The sequence below is a fragment of the Hetaerina americana genome, unplaced genomic scaffold (genome assembly GCF_022747635.1).
Source record: "Hetaerina americana unplaced genomic scaffold, ioHetAmer1.1.p SCAF_2, whole genome shotgun sequence".
Taxonomy (NCBI): domain Eukaryota; kingdom Metazoa; phylum Arthropoda; class Insecta; order Odonata; family Calopterygidae; genus Hetaerina; species Hetaerina americana.
The window spans coordinates 74,129,855-74,151,955 of NW_027286763.1; the positions used below are offsets into that span (position 1 = coordinate 74,129,855).

Below are 22,101 nucleotides of genomic sequence, written 5' to 3' on the forward strand. Positions count from 1 at the left end.
TAATGGAAACTCCATCACCCTTATATACAAGTCACTCATATTAAATCCGAACGGATGGCAGCAACAGTCATATAGTCAAACACTCTCCTTCATTTCACTCAAATTTTGAAACGCGACGGCATGGACCTTGACACGGAAATAAAATATGACCGAAAGCCCATTGCGTAACGCACTCCGGTTAATCTAGCGGCCGATTTTTAAACTCAAGACTTTCCTTCCTCAACTGCCAGCAAGTGAGTGAGCTCGGAAAACCTAAAGCTGGAGTTTCCTCGGCGCACAAAACTCAGTCATCCCAACCCTGTCACAATCCCTTTGAATTATTCGCCACCTTTATCCTCTAGGACCGAAAATAGAGTGCATTACGGAGGAAGTTATGCGAATAAAACGTTAAAGCACGACGACGGGAGGTCAATTTTCGGCACAAGAAGGAACAGGGGACATAGAATTTTGGATGTAGAACAAGTTACAGAAACAGTTTCAAGTGAGAAAGCTCTTTCCTTGAAAATAATATGGGGATAGGTCAGCCAGTCAGCACTGGTTAGCAGGGCACAGATATGAGAAAATAAACTTCGCCCCGGCGAAAGCCGAAGTTGAAAGAGAAAGCAAAAGCTCGAATAGAATTATTTCCATGCGCCAGTAAGAATTTCCAATCTACGACAAATGCAAGTTCTCACTTTTCCGTCTATTTCTTTTCGCATGAAAAAGCTATGCCCTCGAACATTAGCATTAAGGGATTGCTATGAATTCAGCTCACCGGCTGAATTCCGGTAATTGAAACAATCATTGCATGATTGTTTGAATTACCGGCATTGTACCAACTCGTGACTTCCTGGAGTCTTTTCCTCAGCCTCTTCACTACCGTCTGAATTATGCTCAAAAACCTATTACCATTTTTCTTTCTGACTATGTTATGACTTTGGATGGTTCCACCGGGGACAATAATTGAGAAAACATGTGAGAGACGTAAGCAAATTCTTTAAGGAGAGACGTCAGCAAATAACTTTAAGGATTTATCGAGTGACTTATAATTCGAAAGGGAACTCCATTTAACGATTCGATATTTCTATCAACATCCCCTAGAGCTACAGCTCTAAATTACACCTTAGATTCTATCTATTTTTTCTCAATGATGATTCCCATGACACCTGAAACAGCAATTCCAATATGTCCATGTTGATTTGTGTATGCATCATATGCTCAGAACATATTTTCCGTACTGATGACTTCTCACACCGCCCCTCATGAGGGTAACCTTTTCTTAAGGCACAGCTATATATTGCATTGATTGGACTTTTTTATCTTGCCAAGCATCATATACTTGGTGAGAAGGTAAAAAAACCCACTAATGGAAGTGTGGAAAAAGTAAAAGCGTAATAGGAGTAACGGCCTCGAAGGAATCAGATTTCGAAAGCATAATTAGAATGAAAATAAACCAAAGAGTATGCACCTACCATACCTGTATATCTGTATTATTAGCAAAGGGAGATCTGGAATATCCCCATATTAGAGTATGCATTCTCCACCATCGTACGATCTTAGTCTTATAGATGCCTAATAATATTATATTGCATACCAAATAATAAATAATATGATCATTTAATTTGATCACTAAATAACTGCTCATTGGTTAATTCCTTTGTTGCTAGTTTATATATTATAACAATAAAAAACTGTTCAAAATATCATAAATCAATCATTTACTTATATTATTAAAATATACCGGATAAATTTTATTTTGGATTTGTCGAAGTAAGAACATACGGTTAAACTATACAATCCCCCTAAAAATATGGAATCAGTTTCAGGGAAAAATATTATTACGTTTAATAATTTTTATTCATACTCATTATCAGAAATTCATAATTGCTCAACTTCTATGCATACTAATTCCAATTATAAATTACTATTATTTTATGAAATTTAATTTTGTACTCTGCGCGGGAACTTAAACTAGAAGTTCTACAATGAACCGAAAGCAACGCTTTTTAAGAAGTTATTTCTTTAAAACGTTCGCTTGACATTTCGAAAATTTTAAGAAAAGTCTTCAAAGCAAGTGGACAGGGAATCATACCAGAAGAAGCAATGCTTCATTCAACTGACTTAAATTCGAAAGTGAAGAGTGAACTACATCTAAAGCAGGGATAAGATACTTAAAAATGGCAAGGAAATTGGGAACTGTCGAAGAATGCAGAAAATAAAATGAACTGACTGACTTATATATGAAGAAGTTCTTCGGGGAATGGATGGAAAGGAACATTCTGAAAGGTGCGAGAATAATGATAGGAGAGATTTGCAAAATAATTGGACACATCCTGAAGCACGATAAATAGAAAACCGTAATGGAAGGAACCATAGAAGAGAAAACGTCAAGCGAGAGATGAAGGCCAAGGATGAAAGACAAGAAACAGGTGAAGGATGATGTCAAGAAGCTAAATATGAAAGAAGAGATACCCATTCACAGGCTTAAAGTGCAGCTACAATCATAGCACAGATAACCTGCATGTTTGATGACGATGATGCTAAGAACGTTACTTCATTTTTTTATCAACCTCGCATTTAAATCTGATGTGATCTTAAATTTCTGGACTAGATATAATGTTCTCGTATGTGCCACGATGTTTTTCAGGCTGCAGTAAAGCGATATTCCCCATCACTACGTGAATTAACAGGACTTAGCTCACTATACGGTGGTGTGGTCAACGTAAAGCATAGAGAGCCACCTCATCGCAATCAGCGGATTCGGGAGTTGACGAAATCGCACCACCTCCGGGCGAATGGGTATCGGAACTGTCTTCCACGGATCCCGTAAATAGCGGAATGAGGTCAACGTCTCGGCGCTATATTCATCTACACCGACTTGGACCCGTATTCCCTGGAGGCAAAAGGAAACGAGGAATATGGAACGTAATTTGCCTTTCATAAGTCACAGAGGTAAGTTAATTAAATTTTAATTGCGTTGTCGTCAGCACAAAATTTGCTCGGGCTCTATCGAATTTTCTATGAGGAAATACATTTTCCTCGAGCTTCGAGTACTTGGCGACGTGGTCAAACGGTGTTGTTAATCGTAGTAGAGCCTAAACGACCACCTATCAGTATTTATTAGGCTTGGTTTCTTGGGCAAGATCAAAAGATGTAGCTTAAACTTCATATTTAATGATTTCAAAGACTGAGATTAGAGGACAATGGTGGCCCGGTGAGACTGCACAAAAGCCTTTCTCTGGCGAAATCATGCACGGGAAAAGCGGATGGAATTAACTGAAAAGATACACGTAGCTAGAGCTTGCCTCTAAACATTAGGCCAACGCTATTCAAGAAACTTAACATTTTGATGAAAAGAGAGGAAATATTTCACTTGGGCGCTGAAACATGACGTATTTATGGGCAAAAATTCACTCAATGTATGAACTCTTTTATTCCAAGTATGTATATATTTATTCTTTAAAGTTTGTACATAAATGTTATATTTTTAATTAGTTTTTATATATTTTTAGTTTTAATAACTTTTATATTTTGCATTAAAATAATATATTTATGTAATATATAGAGCATTAAGATGCAACATATTAAAGGTGTTTACCTTTAAAATTTATTTTCCTATGGCTATACAATATTGTATACACGCTAGAAATATTTATTTTATCCGTATGGATTCAATTATTCTGATAAAATAAATAAAAAGGGTCTAAAGTAATGTGAATCCTCAGTGAAAACGTAAGGAGAGAAGAGAATACTAGTAAATATTGTAAGCAATTTTATTATTATTGCGTGAAAATACTCCTTGTCCCTCAATACAATCAAACATCTCAAAAATTGAAAAGGAATTTCTTTTTCTAAAGTACAGGTGCACAGATGAAATTATACCTCATAGGCTCTTGCGATTACAGGCAAGCAAACTTTCCCCTAGCTCGAATACAGGAAGAATTATTAAATATAAGACAGAATTTACATAAGGCGCAGAAAATTCGATGATACGAGGGTCATCCGGAAAGTAGTACCCGTTCGTGAAATAAAAAGACAAAAGTAAATATTAACAAACATAAAAAATTTTATTTGAAAGAGGATACTTTAAACTACTTCTCAACATAATCTCCAAGCAAATTAAGGCATTTGTCATAACGTGTGACAAGTTTCTGTATTCCTGCTGCATAGTCCTTCGCCGCCAGCTCATTGAGATACGCGAGGGACCCATCTTGCACAAATTTTTGCATAATGCAGATGGTGTTTAACAATTTCATGAACAATTGTTCGAGAAACATTGGGAAAATGCTCACAGATGTCATCAATTGTGACGCGCCGATCGTTCCTCACGAATTCGTCAACTGAGCTCACCAGTTGGTCTGTAATGACAGACGGTCTCTCCGAACGCTCATCGTCGTGTGTGTTCCCCCTCCCCATGTTGAAGTTGCGACACCACCGCCGAACAGACGACTCGTCCATTACATTGTCTCCATACACCTCCTTTAATTGGCGATGAATATCATATGGGCGAACGTTTCTTGCATTGAGGAATTTAATCACTGCCCTCACTTCACAACTGGCGGCGTTCTCAATTTTTTTAAACATTGTAAACAATCACAGAAACAACACAGGCAATGCTAGCGTCACGCAACTTTGCTCAGAGAAGGCAGACAAGCCACTGAAGCTATCTGACCTCGTCCAGCGGCTACTCGCGTCGTCAGCACTTCATGCGGCACGAACGGGTACTACTTTCCGGATGACCCTCGTATTAAATGTTTTAAAAGCTGTTTATATATATGGAGCGGAGTAGAGATTTATAAAAGAGTGGGAATATGATTTCGAACGCCAGTGAATATAACTGGTTTATTTAACTAATTGTATACTGAATAGTATGCGCTATTTATATTCATTATTATTTGTCACCAACAGGTTTGGTTCGATTAATCACCTAAATTTGGTTCAGGATCCTAATCGTTCGCAGAGGAATTATCTCCATAATATTCTAAAAATCTGATATTTATAATATTAAAAAGTATTGATTGTTAGCTTGAAATGAAGTCAGAGTTATTTTTTTTCGGTCTTCTGATCTACGCCCTTTCTTTGAACTCTGGTCAAACAGAGATACGTAGGATTTCTCAATCTCGTCATCCAGTATTTAATTTCAATGAATAATAAAAGGATGGACTTCGAAAATACTATATCTACGCCGTACCCTGGAAACCGCCCAGGGGATGTGTGGCGGGGGGTGATATATTTAAGATAAACGATGCATCACTCCGATATGTCCAGCATGAAGTAAATGCCATCGGCGCGGATATGTAAAAACGTCTTGACCACCACATGCATTGTCCTATGTTGAACGTCCACGAAGAGAATTGGAATAATACAAATGCATCATAAATATTATTCAAATAGTTCAGTTTATTCTGCAAATATTGTAGCCATGCTGTTGATTGTGAAGTCATTTTGAACTAAGAAATGGCTTATGTTAAATATATCATATTATTCGCAAAGATTAGGGAATTGAAGACACCGAGGCTCGATTGGTTGCAATCATTATCAACGAATGTGTTAATACTTATTGAGTTATCAGTTTAACTACATTGTGACGACACGCGTACCTAATCGGTGCGTGCCATCACAACATTAAAAGAGAAGAAATGTGAGATGTGAAACCTTCTATGAATTTTTCTTGAGGGGTTCATTAATAGCAAAAGATTATAGAGCATAAAAAATAAATCACGACTGAGAGTAATAGGTATGAAGATATTTATTGTCTGATTGCTTCAAAGTAATGGTGGGTGCTTGGTCGTTTGGCATGTGAGCGGTCCGAAGCAGAGTAGCATTGCAAGTACACTCATTTATCAGTTTATTACGCCATTCGTTTCCCATCTGGGGCATCATGCTCATTACCGTGGCAGTAACATGCGGCGCGCAAGGGTAAAAATAGTTTGCGATGGAGACGGAATGGCCCGGGGGAGCGAATAAGGGCGCGCGATAATCAAGAGATCCCCATAGGCCGTCGCCGTGCACCGACGAATCGCTCCCGACGTGGGATTAAAACAACAAGCAGACCGACGGCTTGGGGGCGTCAATTCCTACCGCCGCGCCGCTTAGAACTGCGATTGCGCCGCAGCGGGTGGAGACTTTCAAAGGATAACGCGTGGCAGCAAACTCTCGTAAGAGTGATCCACTGTACATAATCAACTCGAAGCAAGCCCTTGGAGTATAAAATTCTTATACTTGGGTAAAGGGGACGCAATTTCTTTACCTGTGCCTTTTAAGTTGATGTGTACCTAAGCCTTTAGAGTTGAGGTGTCAAAGGGCATCACTTCTATGTCCTGCGTTCAATAGTCTGTGGTTCTTATTCTACCAAAAATATGCAGCATTTGTAATAATGCATGCGCAAGTCATGCATGAGCAATGTAATTCTTTTAGCTAAAATTCCTTTACACAGAATGAAGAGAAAAGGGTTTATATTTAAGCCTCAGGATTGAACTACCTACAAGCTAAAAAATCGATTAGATTTTAAATGAAGATCTAAATACGAGATACTAGGAGGAAGCACTGTGGATTGTGGTGGGAGTCCTGCGCTTAAGATTCAACTTGAAGGAATACACAAAGAGTGGCAAAAAACTGATAATTCATGAGCCTTTTTAGCAGGGTTACGAAGTTACCACGAAAACGTGGAGGAAATGAAAGTCCTGCAAAATATTTATTTTCAGCTTTGAATCTCCATCACCTTCATAGTCATCAAACATCATGGTTAACGAATTCATCCGTAAAATCGATGAAAACTAAATTTTAATGCTATAATAAGAGAAAGTACGATGTGAATTGAGTCAATTTCACACAAAAGTCACCAAATTAAGTACTAGGGGTTACCGACTAAAATGGCCACACCTTACTAACGGCTGCGGGGGACAGAAAAACATTTGGGCTCGACACCGTGGAATCCTCAAGAACTTTACGATGACAAACGTTCTTTTCTTTTCACTTATCCTGCCTTAATTTCTCAATGCGGTTTTACCGCCCATTCAATCTCGAGGAAGCGATCTGTGCAATCTATGGTAAAGCGTTGACTAGAAGCACCAATGAAGTATTATGACTGCCGATCCCCTCCTCATTTCACCCTCCTTTCAATCTACAACATATACTCCGCCATCCTTTCGATTGAAACTGTCATTTTTGTTGACCCACATGATGTCTTAACCGGTGAAACCAGTAATACCAACAAAAATATTTTGTAAAAAAATCTCACAGTTATTTTATCGGTGAAAATGGTAGCTTAACGATGTAACACCGGAAACCGACGGGTTAGTCATAGTAATCACAGTTAACTGATTTCGTAAAACGGGTAAAAAATTAAAAATCACGCTCCATTGGGAGATTGGTGCGGAATGAAAAGTAGTCGAGCAGGTTAGTCTGGCAAGAAACGCGCTCTTCGACTATGCTAAAGGTCTCTGGTTATATTCCCGCCTTCGGCACATAAGCGATGCCGACCCTGTTAAATAACGATAAGGCTTATCCCAGCGAGCAGGCACATCGACACTGCCTGGTGTCCTTAGGTGTCTTTCAATTTCACCATACTGAAAGTGACAATGTTTATTCGCAATTGATTTTCACGGAAAATTTTCGATAAATGAAGGAAGGAATAACAAGTGATACCGCTAAACCGCTGAACTGCTGATCTAAAATAAAACGGAGATGCATTTAACAAAATTAACTCCTACATTCGCATGAGGGTATAAAGACTTGCTGGTTTTGAAAACAAATATGTTGGAAATTTTCTAAGAACTTAAAACTTACGTACTTAAAAATAAAATTTGCCCAGAAAACGGCCGAGATTTCCGCTTTGAGTAACAGTAGTTACTCAAAGCGGAAACCATGAAATTCTAGCGCACCACGAGGTTAAGGGCATTGGCTGGCATCAATCTCGTACATGGCTCCAATTTCTCTCCCAAAGAGCCCACTGATATAATCTCGGTTGGAGATGTTCATCAAGCGGAGAGCGGAAGATTTGGGAAATTTCACGCAATTTCGGACGGAAAAAAATCCTCACAGATTAACTTCCCGCCTCTAGCATTCAAATTCCGCACCCAAGTTTCGAATACAGTTCGTCGCCTAAGGGCATGCAAATTCTTCCCCTGGGAGCCCTCTTTGCTCCCAGGGGTTGCATATTGGCATTGGCACGAATCCCTGCGCTCTTTCAATACACCGGACTCCCCCGCCCTTCAATGAATCATAAAGCTGAGGCAATGTTTCGAACCACGAGGATGTATCAAAGGGGATCGAGATATTTAGGGGTACAAGTGGAACGAATATCGCGTCGTCTCGTACCGATCACCTATTTTCGGATCCACAATCAGCCAACCCTTTTTGGCGAGGGAGATGGGACTGTGAATCCGCTCGCCCCCCAAAGGACTCGAGCCAAGGGAGACGACGCTCATAGCCGTGCTCCATAGTCGATGAGAAGCCCGTTCCCGATCAACACCTCTCTCTTACTTAGTTTCATGTCCACTCCCCATCCACCAACCCTACCCTTCGGTCTACTCCCCTCCTTCACTAAGCCCTCCATCTCCCCTCGTTTTTTCCAAACCCACCCATTTACTAACTACTCCGGCACGGCACGGGAGAAGGGGGACGACGTTACGAAACTTCTACTGAAGGCAAGGGCGACTGGCGTCCGGCGCATACCTTTGATACCTTCTCCCCCGCCCTCTCGCAACACCCGACTTATAAACACTCTCTCTCTCTCTCTCTCTCTCTCTCTCTCCCTCCCTCCTCCTCCTGCCGACCACCCATGGCTGCGTCGCACACACAAACATACTCACCCCCCCCCTTCTCCCAACCCTCCCCCTCTTTCTTTCTTTCTTCATCAACGGCGGTGGCAGCTGGGTCAAGTGGACGCCGCCATGTTTCCATCTCTCCTACCCCCTTCTCTCTTCCTCATACACACCCCCCCTCCACTCCCCCACACGATCGCTCTCGGAATACCGCGCGCGTCCGCGAATTCGTGCGTGCACGTCGCATCACGCGCCCGACGCACTGATCAGCTGCGGCGGGGCTCCCGCCAACGAATACCGGCCGCGCCTCCTCGTGCACCAACTCACTCCCTCCCCGCTTGCTTCTTCCTCCCACTCCGCGGGTAGGGCGTCTCGATGATTTCGTGGATACTTCGAGGGATTCTGCAGAATTAGGTGAGAATCCCGTGGAGCTAAGTCAGAATCGCACCGGGTATTCGAAAAGTGGGTGAGCTGTGCGGCATGATGATATTTTTAATCGATCATGTTGATTCGGATCACTTTAGGGAGCCTTTTTATCGAGGGTCGAAAATTGCCATCGATATACTTAACTCTGTACATGGATGATGTTTTCCTACTCCTAATTAGTATTGACGATGTAAGTGCCTATGATGATATGGACGATATTGCTGGAAAACGACATACGAGGTAGGCGATACTGACGATTTGAACTAAGCGGACAGTTTGTTGACTAAACAAGGATAAGAGAAGATAAAGAAGTCTTCCGAGGGAGGACAATGGAGAATATAATTATCCATGTAAGAGCCTTTGTGTTTAATTAAGACTTTCTTTTATATTTTGATCGTGTATGCTACAAATGAACGGCCCAAGCCTTCACAAGTTATTATAATGCTCTGGAAACTTGTATCAAAAATATATATATGTGTGCTTATTTTTTTACATTCATATTTTGTTATGTTCCATCCGTCTGTGTATGAAAAGGGTTATCATTGATGCTGATATGATTACTTCGCGTCTAAGGGCGCAATCATTAGTTTTTTGGGCGGACATCAGCAATTTGTGTGGCATTTATAAAAGCAAATGTCACATTTCGAGATTAGACTGATTTCGAGGTCAGAAAAAAGGAGAAGAGGTGAAACACTGACTCTTCAAAATGGCCCAATGAGAATGCTATTACGATATTAATTTTTTTACAATTTTGCGTTTTAGCGTGCAAAATCGTTACTTTAAGAATCTGAGGCGTGGATACTGTCTTCAATTTAGTTCAAATAGTTGTGTTCGCTTGAAAACTATGATGAGTGAAAAGATTCTTTCGGTTTCTGAAAATAAATGTTTGCAGTAAAGCCCAGTAGTTATCGGAAACAGAATTAATGAGATGTGGTATGGAATTATCATTGGTGATTCGCCCACATAGCATTCATTTATCAACATATTAGTGTCCCCAGGAAGAACATAAGCGCAGATACCAAAGCCCAACATAAATCGTACATGAAGAGAGAACATAGCGGAAAGGAGTAAGAGATGCTTAGCACATGCGCAATGGAATATTCATCCTCAAAATCATAGCAATTGAGTCCAAAAGACCATGCATGTTGAGCAAATATGCTACGTTTCTAGCTGTTGTTCTTAAAACATTATATAAATTTTGGAAAAGAAGGGAAGAGCGAGCAAGTGTTCAGAAGTTAACCCATATGATAACGATATTTCTGGTTCAGGATCTCCATTGGTTCTGAAATAAATTACAAAATATAAACTTTCAGTATGATAAAATAACGCAACCATCAATTGTCTTTCTCTGTTGTCCTTTTTCAATAGTTTACTTACAATTTTCTCTCCATGCAAATTGCGATTAATTTGCTAAGTTTTCATAGAGCTCTTACTTGGTGGGGAGTGTATGCGATGCTTATTGTAAGAATGAAATATGCTCCATCGTGGCGGATTATCCATTGTTTGAGGGACAGTTTACTACGGCCGACGCCTGGAAAATGTGGTCATGAGCAAAAGGCTATTAGCGTGATGGATTTAAGAGTGAATTCGTGGCTAGCAAACCTTATAGAATAGGAGAAAGTTTCAACGAGTGTAGCTTCTGAGAACTTTTTTCACGAGTCACTTCCTCCTCTTCTTTATCTCACAAAACACCGAGCACCCCTCTATTGCAATTGTACTTAATATACGTATACAACTCCAACTAACGATGTAAGCGTGTCCAGCATCAAAATTCCAGCTAAAAAATCCTTAAAATATTTCCTCTATGACTATTACTGTTATTTCATTTTTATTTATTGCACTCACGGACCGGAACCATTTACCCTCGGTCTCCCATCGTAATTTCTTTCAACTTAAATCTTTTCGAGGTTTATTTACTCACCCCAAAAAAATAAATAAAGGTTATCTATCCACGAGTTCAAAATAATCTTACTCCGACCACAGAGGTGGATCATTTAGTCGGCAACGCCGAAAATTATTCCGGAAGTACCAGCTAGCGCTGAATCTCTCTCCGGGAGGATGGAGAGAAAGGATACATCATCTCTGCCCATCCTCCCTTCTCCAATGTGCGGCCGGCGGCGGAAGAAAGCCGCGAATTGCTGGTTTTGGAGCTCGCGACGGAAGTTCAGGTGGAGCGGCGTGTGAAAAAAAATGACAATCGGAATTTGGCTATTTAATGCTATTTAAGCTACGAATTGGTTGTTTTTGTGGCTCGCGATGTGATTTGGAGGCGGAAAAAAAACGAAAAACGAAACTGACCCATTTAATAACGGTACGGAGCAAGCAAGGTGGGACTCCCGGAAATGGAAAAAAGCGAAAGGATGAATGAAAATGAATCTTCGTCATTTGAGAATTTGTATTTCCAAGACACATGTAATCCACGGATTTTCCAAGCGCAGGGAGTTTTAACAAGTGGATTTCGCGGATACTTTTCTCACCGTAAAATGCCGACTTGACATTATAGGGGCTTTTCAAAAAAGAATCGAACGTTTCGAGTCGCCACCCATTCTGTGCATGAGATAAAGGCACAAAAGTTGCGATGCTTGGAAGGTGTGCTGAGTACTTTTCATTTCGTAGCTATTCAATGCATGATGTTGCCATGTAGGAAGGGAAACCTTCATTGTATATCTAGTGTAGCCTTATATAACAGTAGAAATCTGGTGCTTACGGCACAGTAAGTGTGGGCTCGTTGGGGGAGACACTCGCAAAATATTAAACTCTAATCCACAAACTCTAGTTTGAGTGCCGACATCTTAGAGAATTTCGGTCTTGCAAAACGTGGAAGCCAAATCTTTCTATCGGTCATATATGCAACTATGGTTTGGATAACTTTAAAAATGTATAGATATGTATAATTTTTACCTCCCAACAAAACGTAAATAACTAAATAAATAAATTTATTTCTAATGACCCAACTATGAACCGCAAGAAGCAAATATAACAAAAATATGCAACCGGAGAAGATATTTATATCTCTTCAAGGCAACTAAAATGTTTACTTATGATCTCATAATTTACAATCTTTTTTGTGTCCTCAGAGTAAATAAGATTCAGAATATCTTAAAATTAATATAATACAATTGAATCTAATTTAAATTACAGTTCAAGTGGAGTCTAGGCTTGATGGAATCTAGCATGCTCGTACGAGTAGTTTCTTCCGAGGGAGACATCGTCATGCCGAAGCAGGAGGAAATTACTCAACTCAATTTAGGAGGTTTTCCCATTCCGGTATTTCTTTTACGATCGCTGAATTTCTCCGCAGGTCTTTGGAGAAAGAGACTCTCGAAGAGTTAATCTCACCAAATATGTTTAATCACTACTCTGAAGATTATATAGTAGACCATGATAAAAGAAGAAAAATGTATCAACATTTTTTTATTATTTTAAAAACTCATTTGCTCTCTACCATTCATATCATCCGGTACACTTACATACGTTTTGTCCCATGAAAGTCTCAGGTGGAAATTAAAGAGATTTGGCAAAAGAAAAAAATAAACAATTAAGAAGAGGGTTATCCACGAAGACTTAAAGTAAGTAAATTGTGAAATAGAACATGAACAAGTAATGAGAGCTATTTGCGAAGAATAAGGTGTGATGTAGTGGAAACGGAACACAATACTGCCTGAATTAATGCCAACTTTCCACTACCGAATTAAGTATTCATTTTGTAGAAATAAATACTTTTCTAGAGAAAAATTACTATTATTACTGAAAGAATTCTCAGATACATGTGCTCAACCTTTTACGTTTGAGTTACAATTTAATCCTGTTGTTTATTGTGCTTTAATGGACCAAAATTGGTCAATTATCCGAGGAATGGATCAATGCGAACATTATACTCGTAAATATTTTAAAACTCATGGAAGATAGTCGCTAGATCTTCACCATGAGTCATTTACTATTTGGCTACTGCGATAAATTAGTCCATGCATATCACGTTGCCATGGATTAAAGAACGGGAGTTAGAACAGAAAACGCTCGTCGTGAATACGCTAGCTCATGCAAAATTCCATTGGAATGCGCGAATGAAAGCCTGCCGTGGAAGGTTGATTAAAATAACTTTGGTATTTACTCGTGAACTACCGGTATAAAATACTTAAGGTAGAATACTGCCTGCGTAGAGACCCAATGAATCAGCAGTCGAGTGAGTTGTCAAGAAATGATGAAGGGATAAAAAATACCGAAAATCTGCAATTTATACATGGAGTTATGTAAATGTTAAATTAAGGAGCTTAATAAGATCAAATATTATTTGCACGCAGCTGAACGAGACTAATATCTTTATTCAAAATTACATTAACACATCCCGTTTTGCCTACGTTTAATTTGATGTTTTAAATGAGATAAAACAACATAGACGCAAAGCAAAAAATATAAATACTATCTACCAATATGACTATATACATTATCATATCCATAATAAGCAGTTAACTTTAATTCAACGAATTTATTTCGTAATCCATTAGTCTCAAACAAACACGCGAGAGACAAGAACGCCATGCCAAGGTTGCTAGTTTCGTAATGTCTGCGGAGTGCGAATCCTGTAGGAATTTTAATTTAGAAACTTTGAGTCTTGAGTAAACACAACAAGGAAATAAAATCCCGCCACTACTTATCTAGTTTCTTACAAGCTGTTTGTATTGGTTGGGTGACGAAAACTTTTGTTTCGGCGTGAAATCAACGCGTTGGGAATATTTCCATCGTAGAAAGCACAAAATAAAGCACTACGGGAGGATGGACGCAACGAACTGGGGAAAGATGGACTCATCTAATCAATAAAGTAATCTTCTCAGCATCTATCCTAGCGTGCGCACAAACTCTCGCGAAGGTGTAATTCATGGGTTCGACAAACATGTATGTTTCCAAAAAGTTATTCCTACCAAAAGAAATTCGAAATCTAAAGAAATTCACGGAGGAGAATTCAAGGTGCCACCCCGATTGAATTCGCAAAATTCCTACTGGATTCCGGAAGGTCGCGAAAGTGAAATTTGCGTACACTTTCACGGATGTTCGAAACTCACGAATGCGAGGGATATATCGTGGACGCTTTAAAAAAAAGCTTGTCAAAACATTGATTAACTCAATTGAACTCCGATTAACCGATAACGTAAAAAATAATTCCGTGAACATTACCGCCAACCTAATCACCATTCCAATTTGTTACCGTATATACTCCTAATATTCAATTCCCCACCTTCACCGATAAGTTACCCGCTCCGTCAGCCCCGACCTAACGCAAGCTCACCACGTCGTCTTCGCCTCCTCATGCGAAGTCCGTGTTTTACACAAATCTGGGACCTATTTCGGTGCGCTTCCTGGAAGCGAGACACGACGACAACTCCGCAACAGCTGAGCGGGTAAGAGAGTGAAAGAGAGTGAGAGATCGTTTCGTAACCCTATGGCATCGGCGAGGCGAGCCCACGTCGACGTAAGCGAGAAAGTCTTCCCCTTTCTCCCGACCACTTCACTCGGTGCCGTCACTGCTTCATTTCAACCCGCCCTGCCCTCACCAGGGCATTTCTCCTCCTCCTCCTCCCAATCCACCTCTCCCCAACTCTCCCTGTCCTCTCTGCAATCTCATCTCCACTCCTCTGCTACCTTATTCTGCCACCATCTCTCCACGAAAACCTCCACGAAGCCCCCCCCCCTCCAGCTCTTCGTCCCGTCAACAAACAAATACCACGATGGACTACGTCCCCCTTATCGTTCAATTTCGATTCGATGGAGGTGAGAAATCGATACCGTCAAGTGAATTCATCGCCATAACGTTAAAGTATAAAGTGGAAATTGGCGTATTTCATTCAAGGTAGAATTTTCATCAACGGAATTATATTACTTTGATGAATAAATTGATGCATAAAATTTCATTGCGTATCACATAAATTCATACATTCCTTATTTTTAACGTAGAGGTACAGTTTTAAAACAATGTCATGACATTGCGGTCGTTTTGATTAATTATTCCGTGTAACAGTATTTATATATTAGAGATAATGTCATAAACCTTTCAAGCAAAAATAATAGTAAATCATGAATATAACAATAATAATAAAATGCTACCTGCACATACTTTAAATATATGCAGATTAACTCAATATATAAACCACTTCGAGGAAGAAGCGGCTTATAATGCACATACGTACATACTATATCTGTATCTTATATGCATATCATAAATTTCCACTTTACAGCCGTATATTATCATATCAAAGAATATCTTTTGTACTTAAACAATATTTCAGTAGGAAATGATTTTCATGTATCAATAACTTAAATTAAAATAATCCATAGTCACACTTTTGATTCAGATATTAAGTGAAAATTAAAAAAAAAACAATCATTTCGGGTCAAAAGAATGCCAAAAGATAATTTGGAATTTTTCATTTATTTACTGATTTTGAAATGCAACTATGTTTAAGGGCTCCTATCCAGACGGGAGGTGATTTCATAGCGTAAACACAGACGTCCTGTAGAATAAGCACGTTCACCTAGAGTGTAAACTGATTGAATTCGTCGGAGCTGATACCGAATAATTGATCAAAACATTTTCGGCGCATACGCAGAAATACATATCCACCACCGAACGTAGGTCCATTTGGCGCCAGAACCTGTTTTCAAACAAATGAATTACAGAGAGCGATGCCTCTTGATTTTCGCAAGTCTTTCCGCTTACACCTCAGTCCAACTTGGAGCTCGGAAAGATTTCTCGTGAAGTATTTCCCTCGGCTCACATTCGATTGCTTGGAAAGTGGAGAGTCCTCCGCTACATTCGATAGAGCGCTGTGGGGAATTCCTCAAAATGAAGCTTTCCCGGGCGTACTGCGGTCTGTAAGAGTCCTCTGTCGCCCAACCAAATAATTGCCCTACTCAAAGAGACGGATCGAGTTTGTGTTCTTTTAATTTTTTGTACAATTCTATCCCTTTATTGTTCAACATGAAAAAAAACTAAAACGAGAATATTTTTGGATATGACAAGAAAAATTGCTTTACTCAATGATGTGATTAATTAGCTGGTGGGCAAAGCAATCGAAGTCTTAGCGAGGGAATACGACTGCAGGGATGTAATTGAGTACAAGGGCGCTAAATGCTCAGTTGGTAGGGATCGTTACTCGAATGTTAACATCGAACCCAATTTGTAAGACAAAAGGTGATTGGAATTCGTCTAAGGTCAGTGGTATATTAATACTCATTTATACTTTTATGACGAAAAAGTGTGTGCCAATTGCATTGGCCTAAGATTTCACTCAGGTTGATTTGCACCCTCTTTTATCGAAACCCACCTTCGACTTGATTCCTGTGGAAGGGGCGTCAAACCCTATATTATACGGAATGGCACCGATTTCATATTCGATACCCAGCCTATTGGGTAGACATCGGGATGCTGACCATGATGATTTAGAAAACCGGAGCCGGAATAAGGAATACAAGTATAAATTCAATACTTGTACAGCAGTCCTTCGTGTCCAGATCATTTGAAATCCACAAGCTATGGAGCATAGTGTGTCGAAATTAACCTTCGGGTTCAGGCTGTCGTAACACATCCTACATCATTTAAAAAACGTCATTCTGGCAAAAACGAGCACATGAAATATCCTGGATGAATATTTCTACACGTATAAGGACTGCGACTTGAGCTGCATTCCAAAAATAGTATTGGTAGTTACATCGTTCAATAGAAAAATGACTTGGGGGGAAAAACCCCCATCGTGCGTATTTCTCAACCACCACGTCCCTCCCGGCACGTGCCAGCAACCTTCCTCAGGGAGTTCCTACGATTGAGATGCAACGATTTGCATACTCAAGAAGCTTTTTACCCCCCTTGAGACGCAAACCTCTGAGTGTTGTAAAAGGGACTTCGCTCAATTACGGTAAAAAAATTTTCAAGCGCTTTTTTTCCTAAGATAGCGTCAGTGGCGTGATGAATGAATGCCGCGAAGGCCGCCCTAGCGTTTTGGGCTTGGGATTGGGTCGCCCTTCTCAAGTGAGAGTCCTTCCCGCCTCCGCCCTCGAGGAAGGGGAAATCCGCCGCCGCGCCTTCCCGGAGGACGGGCCGCCCGAACTTCCTCCGGTTCCTCGCGGAAGTCGACCCCGAGAGTCCCTGTCGAAAAATCGCCCACTCCTCCACGTCGGGCGGTCGCGGGAGGAAGCCCGCCTCGTGGTCCACAGACTGGAGACCGGTCCCAGCGCCCCCCCACACGCGGGACGTGTGAAAACCAGAGAGGTATCCGGGTTCTGCGTAATACATCTGCATGTACGTCATACTCCGTGATCTGCCACAGCGGTGGGTCGGGTATTAGTACACCGGCTTATGGTTATGTAATCGTGGACATAGGTGTATGTATTCGAGGCGCAAAATGAGTGAACGAAGAAATTATGTTATCCGGATGAAAATTTTTGGAATGAATAAGCTTGGTTTGGATGTGGTTGCGAATCGTGCGGGGGAAGTACGAGGTTTAAAATATATCACGACGGGAGTCTGTTCCTCTTATTTGGGACAACGCATAGAAAAACACTTATTACTGACATTTTATTAACACGACGCGAGTTCTTCCCTCGAGTTCGAGGAGAGACTACTACTCCTTGAGTCTCCTTCAGATCAAGGAGAAAATTTAGTAAAATTTCGAGTGTTTTCATATACCTTCTCCAATATTCGCAATTCCTATTAAGTTAACTCTCCGACTGAACGATTGATCGACGGGGGTTCGGGTCTGTCATCTGAATAATCAAATTCCAACAATCCCATCGATGTCAAGGAAACATTCGGATTCAAACCGGAGGCAAACATTTTTTTTCGAATTTCCCGCATAAATACTACATTCATCGTTTTTTATTCAGTTTTGTTTTTATAATGTCAGAATTAAACGCGAGTTACATGAAACTTTTTCACATCTATGGTCTCGTTTGCACACTTAGTGACAAGGTTTTCTACCGCCTAATTTATCTTAAGACCACCGTTACACTCAACTTTCTACTCGTAATACTTGTTATGTATCACAACACGCAGAAGATTGTTTTTAGACTGGATACTATTATAGTTTGCTTAAAATATTTCCTTGCGGGTTCCAAATACTGTATGTGTACTCCAAAGTTGGTCTAAACAATGATAAATTATACCTCTTATTATTCACCGCAAAATCATGCAACAAGTCTATTATAGACAATGTTTTTGAAACGGATCGGAAGGATTTTAGTGGGAAATTACTCACGACAGCACCTCTCAGAGGCTGAGTGAATTGTTTAAGCAAGAATTACTCAAAAAAGGGGAGAATCCAGACCTTAGAATTATCATATCAGAGGTCAACAGTAAGGAAGACTGTTTTGTGACCTTAATCTGTGAAGTGGAGGGGAAATAACTCCCGAGTAACCTTCGATAATTGAAGGCTTAGGACCTTCTCTACGATGTATGGTATAAACGCCTACATGAATGGTTCGAACTCAAAGGAAGGCAGTGTGACCTCGTGAACTTAAATTTGAGGGTCAAATCCCAATGAGAAAAATATTGAGTCAGGGAGTACTTATTTGCATAGCGCTGTAATATACACTAAGGGACTCACTATTTGGCAAGCATATGCCGACTAGTACATTTTTAGCTATCTTCGTTGTCAATGAAAGAAAGAGTATAAATGTCATAATAATCGTAGGGTGAGACAGCAGACGTCCTCGCTAAATCAATGGGTACATATGTCAAGAGTTGGCAGTGTAATGACTAACAATCCACGATACTCAAATCACACTTTTTGTCCGTTATTCTCATTTTATACGAGTCATTGGAACTCATTTATGGGGTTACACTTAATAACATGCCTTATTTTTTTTCAAATTTTACCATTTTATTTTCAAGTAATTTCGTGTTTTGAGACGGATCGATACTTATTTGAATATGAATACGATCCTCACAGAGTTGGTTGTTTTAGTTTAAACTCCGTAAAAAAATATATTTTACCATTCTATTTTCAGCTCATTGTGAAAATATTACCTTTCACAAGTACAAGTCAGACATCGAACAGAGTCAGCTCATCCTCTGCCAAACATAGCTAAGCCTCAGTTTAACGCACGAGATGCAAAACTAATTATTGTTAAGAAGGGATTGACAATTCATTTTCGGCTTAACATTTGTTTAACTAAAAGAACAGATAATTTTCCCACTCCAGCATACTCAACTTTAGCCGTCATAAAACAGATATATTCCAACGGGTTCAACGGATTACAACTTTCTTTTTACGGCAAGCCTCTTGCACGAGACTTATTCTGGTAGTCCATCAGAAGGAAATAAGGCCGAATTCCATGGCGCAAGAAGAGAGCGAATAGAATAAAACAGATGAACTAGAACAAATGAAAACTTATTTAAAATTTCGCGAATATCTAGGTACAGCATTTATGATGCAAGTCGAACTTATACACCGACTACGGAGAAACTATAACATCCGTTTTAAGTCCATTACTTTGTTGTACAAAACACTAGGATTTTAAGTTACCGATGCTGAGCAAACAAAATTTTCCACGAAGTAGTCGCGATTCCCTGATTGTGTAAATCCACAGGAAGGTCACGTCATCTATTCACCCGCCGCTGATATTTCGACTGCGCGAACTCTTGGAAATCGACTTTATCGCTACATGTATAAACCACTGTCTTTTTCCGAGTTTGCGAGAAGGTACGACACGTGAGCAACGCGCGCTCGTTTTAGGTCGCATTGCATTTGCCTCTCGCGTGGAAACTAGAACATTAAAGTCTGCTCGCAAACGCTTATTTTTTCACTCCCCGCCAGCTTCGAGAAAAAAATATACACGGGAATAAATACCTCGGGGTTGAAACGCTATCCTCGATCGCGCGCGGGCATCTAAAATAGAAAGTTTCGGTCCGCGGACGAAATCGAGAGTTTTAATTCCACGTGTATTTTTTTCCCTAACCGTCTCTCTCTCTCTTTCGCTATTTTCTCTCGAACGAGCGAAAACAGGTTCGGACTTACGTTATGAGCATGTCGGCGGTTGATTGCCGTCGATCGTCAGGTTCCAGATGGCTTGCTGTCGAATTAGCTTCTCTCGATCACCTGGTGGCCGACGTCGTGTTTGCGGGCACCTCCTTTAAAATCCTACGCCTATCCAACGCTCAAAAACTGCGACGATCCTCTGGCTCCCTCTCTCTCCCGTCGGCGATGTCTTGTCTACCACTCACGGCACAAGCAATATTACCGAGCACACCGCACACCAACTTCCCCTGCCTCTCTTCACTTTCTCTTCTTCCACCACCTAGCCGCTTCCTCCGTCTCTGTATCTCTACTCTTCCGCGAACTTATCCGTTTAAGTGTAGTGCCCACTCCTTTATTTTTGAGTGCTACGGGATAAAAACACTTGACACCTCTTGTCACTTAATGTCGCTTATTCATCCAACACGGTAACGCTCAAACGAAAAACAGTTTCACCAATAATATTCGTTTGGTCTCGACCTGCGTCGTGTCGCTGAGATTGGCTCTGAATGTTTTCCTCGGGCAGTGCGTCAAGATCACGCGAGTTCTGATCACCAGGGCGGCCTCCTCTCTCTGAATAAATGAAGAATTGTTCAGGGACACCGCGTCCGTTTCCTCTCGTCGTGGGTTGGTTCTCCTCGGCCTCAAAAAATTATATTCAAAATGATATCCAATACAAGCGTTCTTCGCGTTTTATTCCACGGGAATCGGAACCTTTTTCGCGAATACAGAACGGAAGTGAGTCACTTTACTTGGGAAAACAGTCGACTAGGAAGCGCTCGTGAACTTGTCACCGTGCTCTTGATAATGTCAGCACTTTTGTGTCTCTACCGGTGACAACAACGTCGATCGCCTTCCGTCAGCTCGCTCCTTATTACCGATGGGATTGCACTCCCCAGATCAGCTCCGATGAGATACTGCGCGACTGCAAGTCATGCCGGAGACTCGGCAAGTGATGCCGGTTGGATATGCTGTCTGGTTCGGAGGACGAACCCGCGTTCTTCGCTCCGGGAGGGACGCGGGTCGAGATCGTCGCCGGAGCTTGGCGCACGCCGAAAACACGAATGACTGGCGAGCGGCGCTCCCCTGATATCCAGCACCCCCGAAAAACACTCTCTCTTTCAGATCGGACAACACTCCCCCACCCCCTCGGCTCCTTTCTCGCTCTCTCGCCCGGACCGAAATGAAAAAAAAAATCTCTCCTCCCGACTTCTTGCACTCCCTTTTCTTCCTCTTTCCGCGCTTCTGGTCTCCTTGAGCGCTCAAGACACACTGGACTCCTCGTCCGCGCGCTCCGCCCTTCCCATCCCTCTCCCGTCGCACACTCGGTGCGGTCGCACGCACGCACGCCGCCGCCACCTCGACCGCAACCTCGCCCGCTCTCCCCTCCCTCCGCCTCCTCCCCCGAATGTCCAAACAGCGCCGCATTCCCCCTCTCCTCCACCTCTCACCCCGTTCCCCCTCCTCCTCAGTGCAACCCCCATAGTGTTTCTCAAAGCTGGACGTTTATATCTACGCCTCTCTCCGAGATGCTACGGCAATCCCGCCGGTTACCCCACCCCATCCCGGCCACCTCATTTACGCTCCCTCCCAAAACCACGGGACGGCTTAAACGTCGAACCCCCTCCACCCTCTCTTCTTGCGAGCGCATCCTTTTAATAGCCCTTCTCACCCCCACCCCCGCGATCACTCATGCAGGCGCCGCGATCCGAGTTGTTCTTCATGAGCGCGATCCTTCGCCGCGGATTCCCGTAAACCAATCGCTCCCCACCGCGCTCTCAGGATTGAGTTTATGACAACCCATCGAGTATCCAGTTTCCGATCCCGCTCTCTCTCTCCTTCTTTCCGAGGGAAAAAAATGAATGGATGTTAATTCGCCAATCGATGACGGGGAGTCGCTGTAGTCGAGCGGTTCGGTGGCTTAGGCG

At 41.4% G+C, this 22,101-nt stretch overlaps 1 protein-coding gene across 1 annotated transcript in view; it reads right to left on the minus strand.

Moving 5' to 3' along the window:
* Window positions 1-21,512, minus strand: part of snu (ABC-type transporter snustorr) — a 102,334-nt gene extending 80,822 nt beyond the window's left edge. The window contains exon 1 of the mRNA XM_071585355.1: window positions 20,177-21,512. Within this exon, the coding sequence (XP_071441456.1) occupies window positions 20,177-20,187 (11 nt within the window). The 5' untranslated portion in view covers window positions 20,188-21,512. The remainder of the gene's footprint in view (window positions 1-20,176) is intronic.
* Window positions 21,513-22,101: the final 589 nt, after the last annotated feature.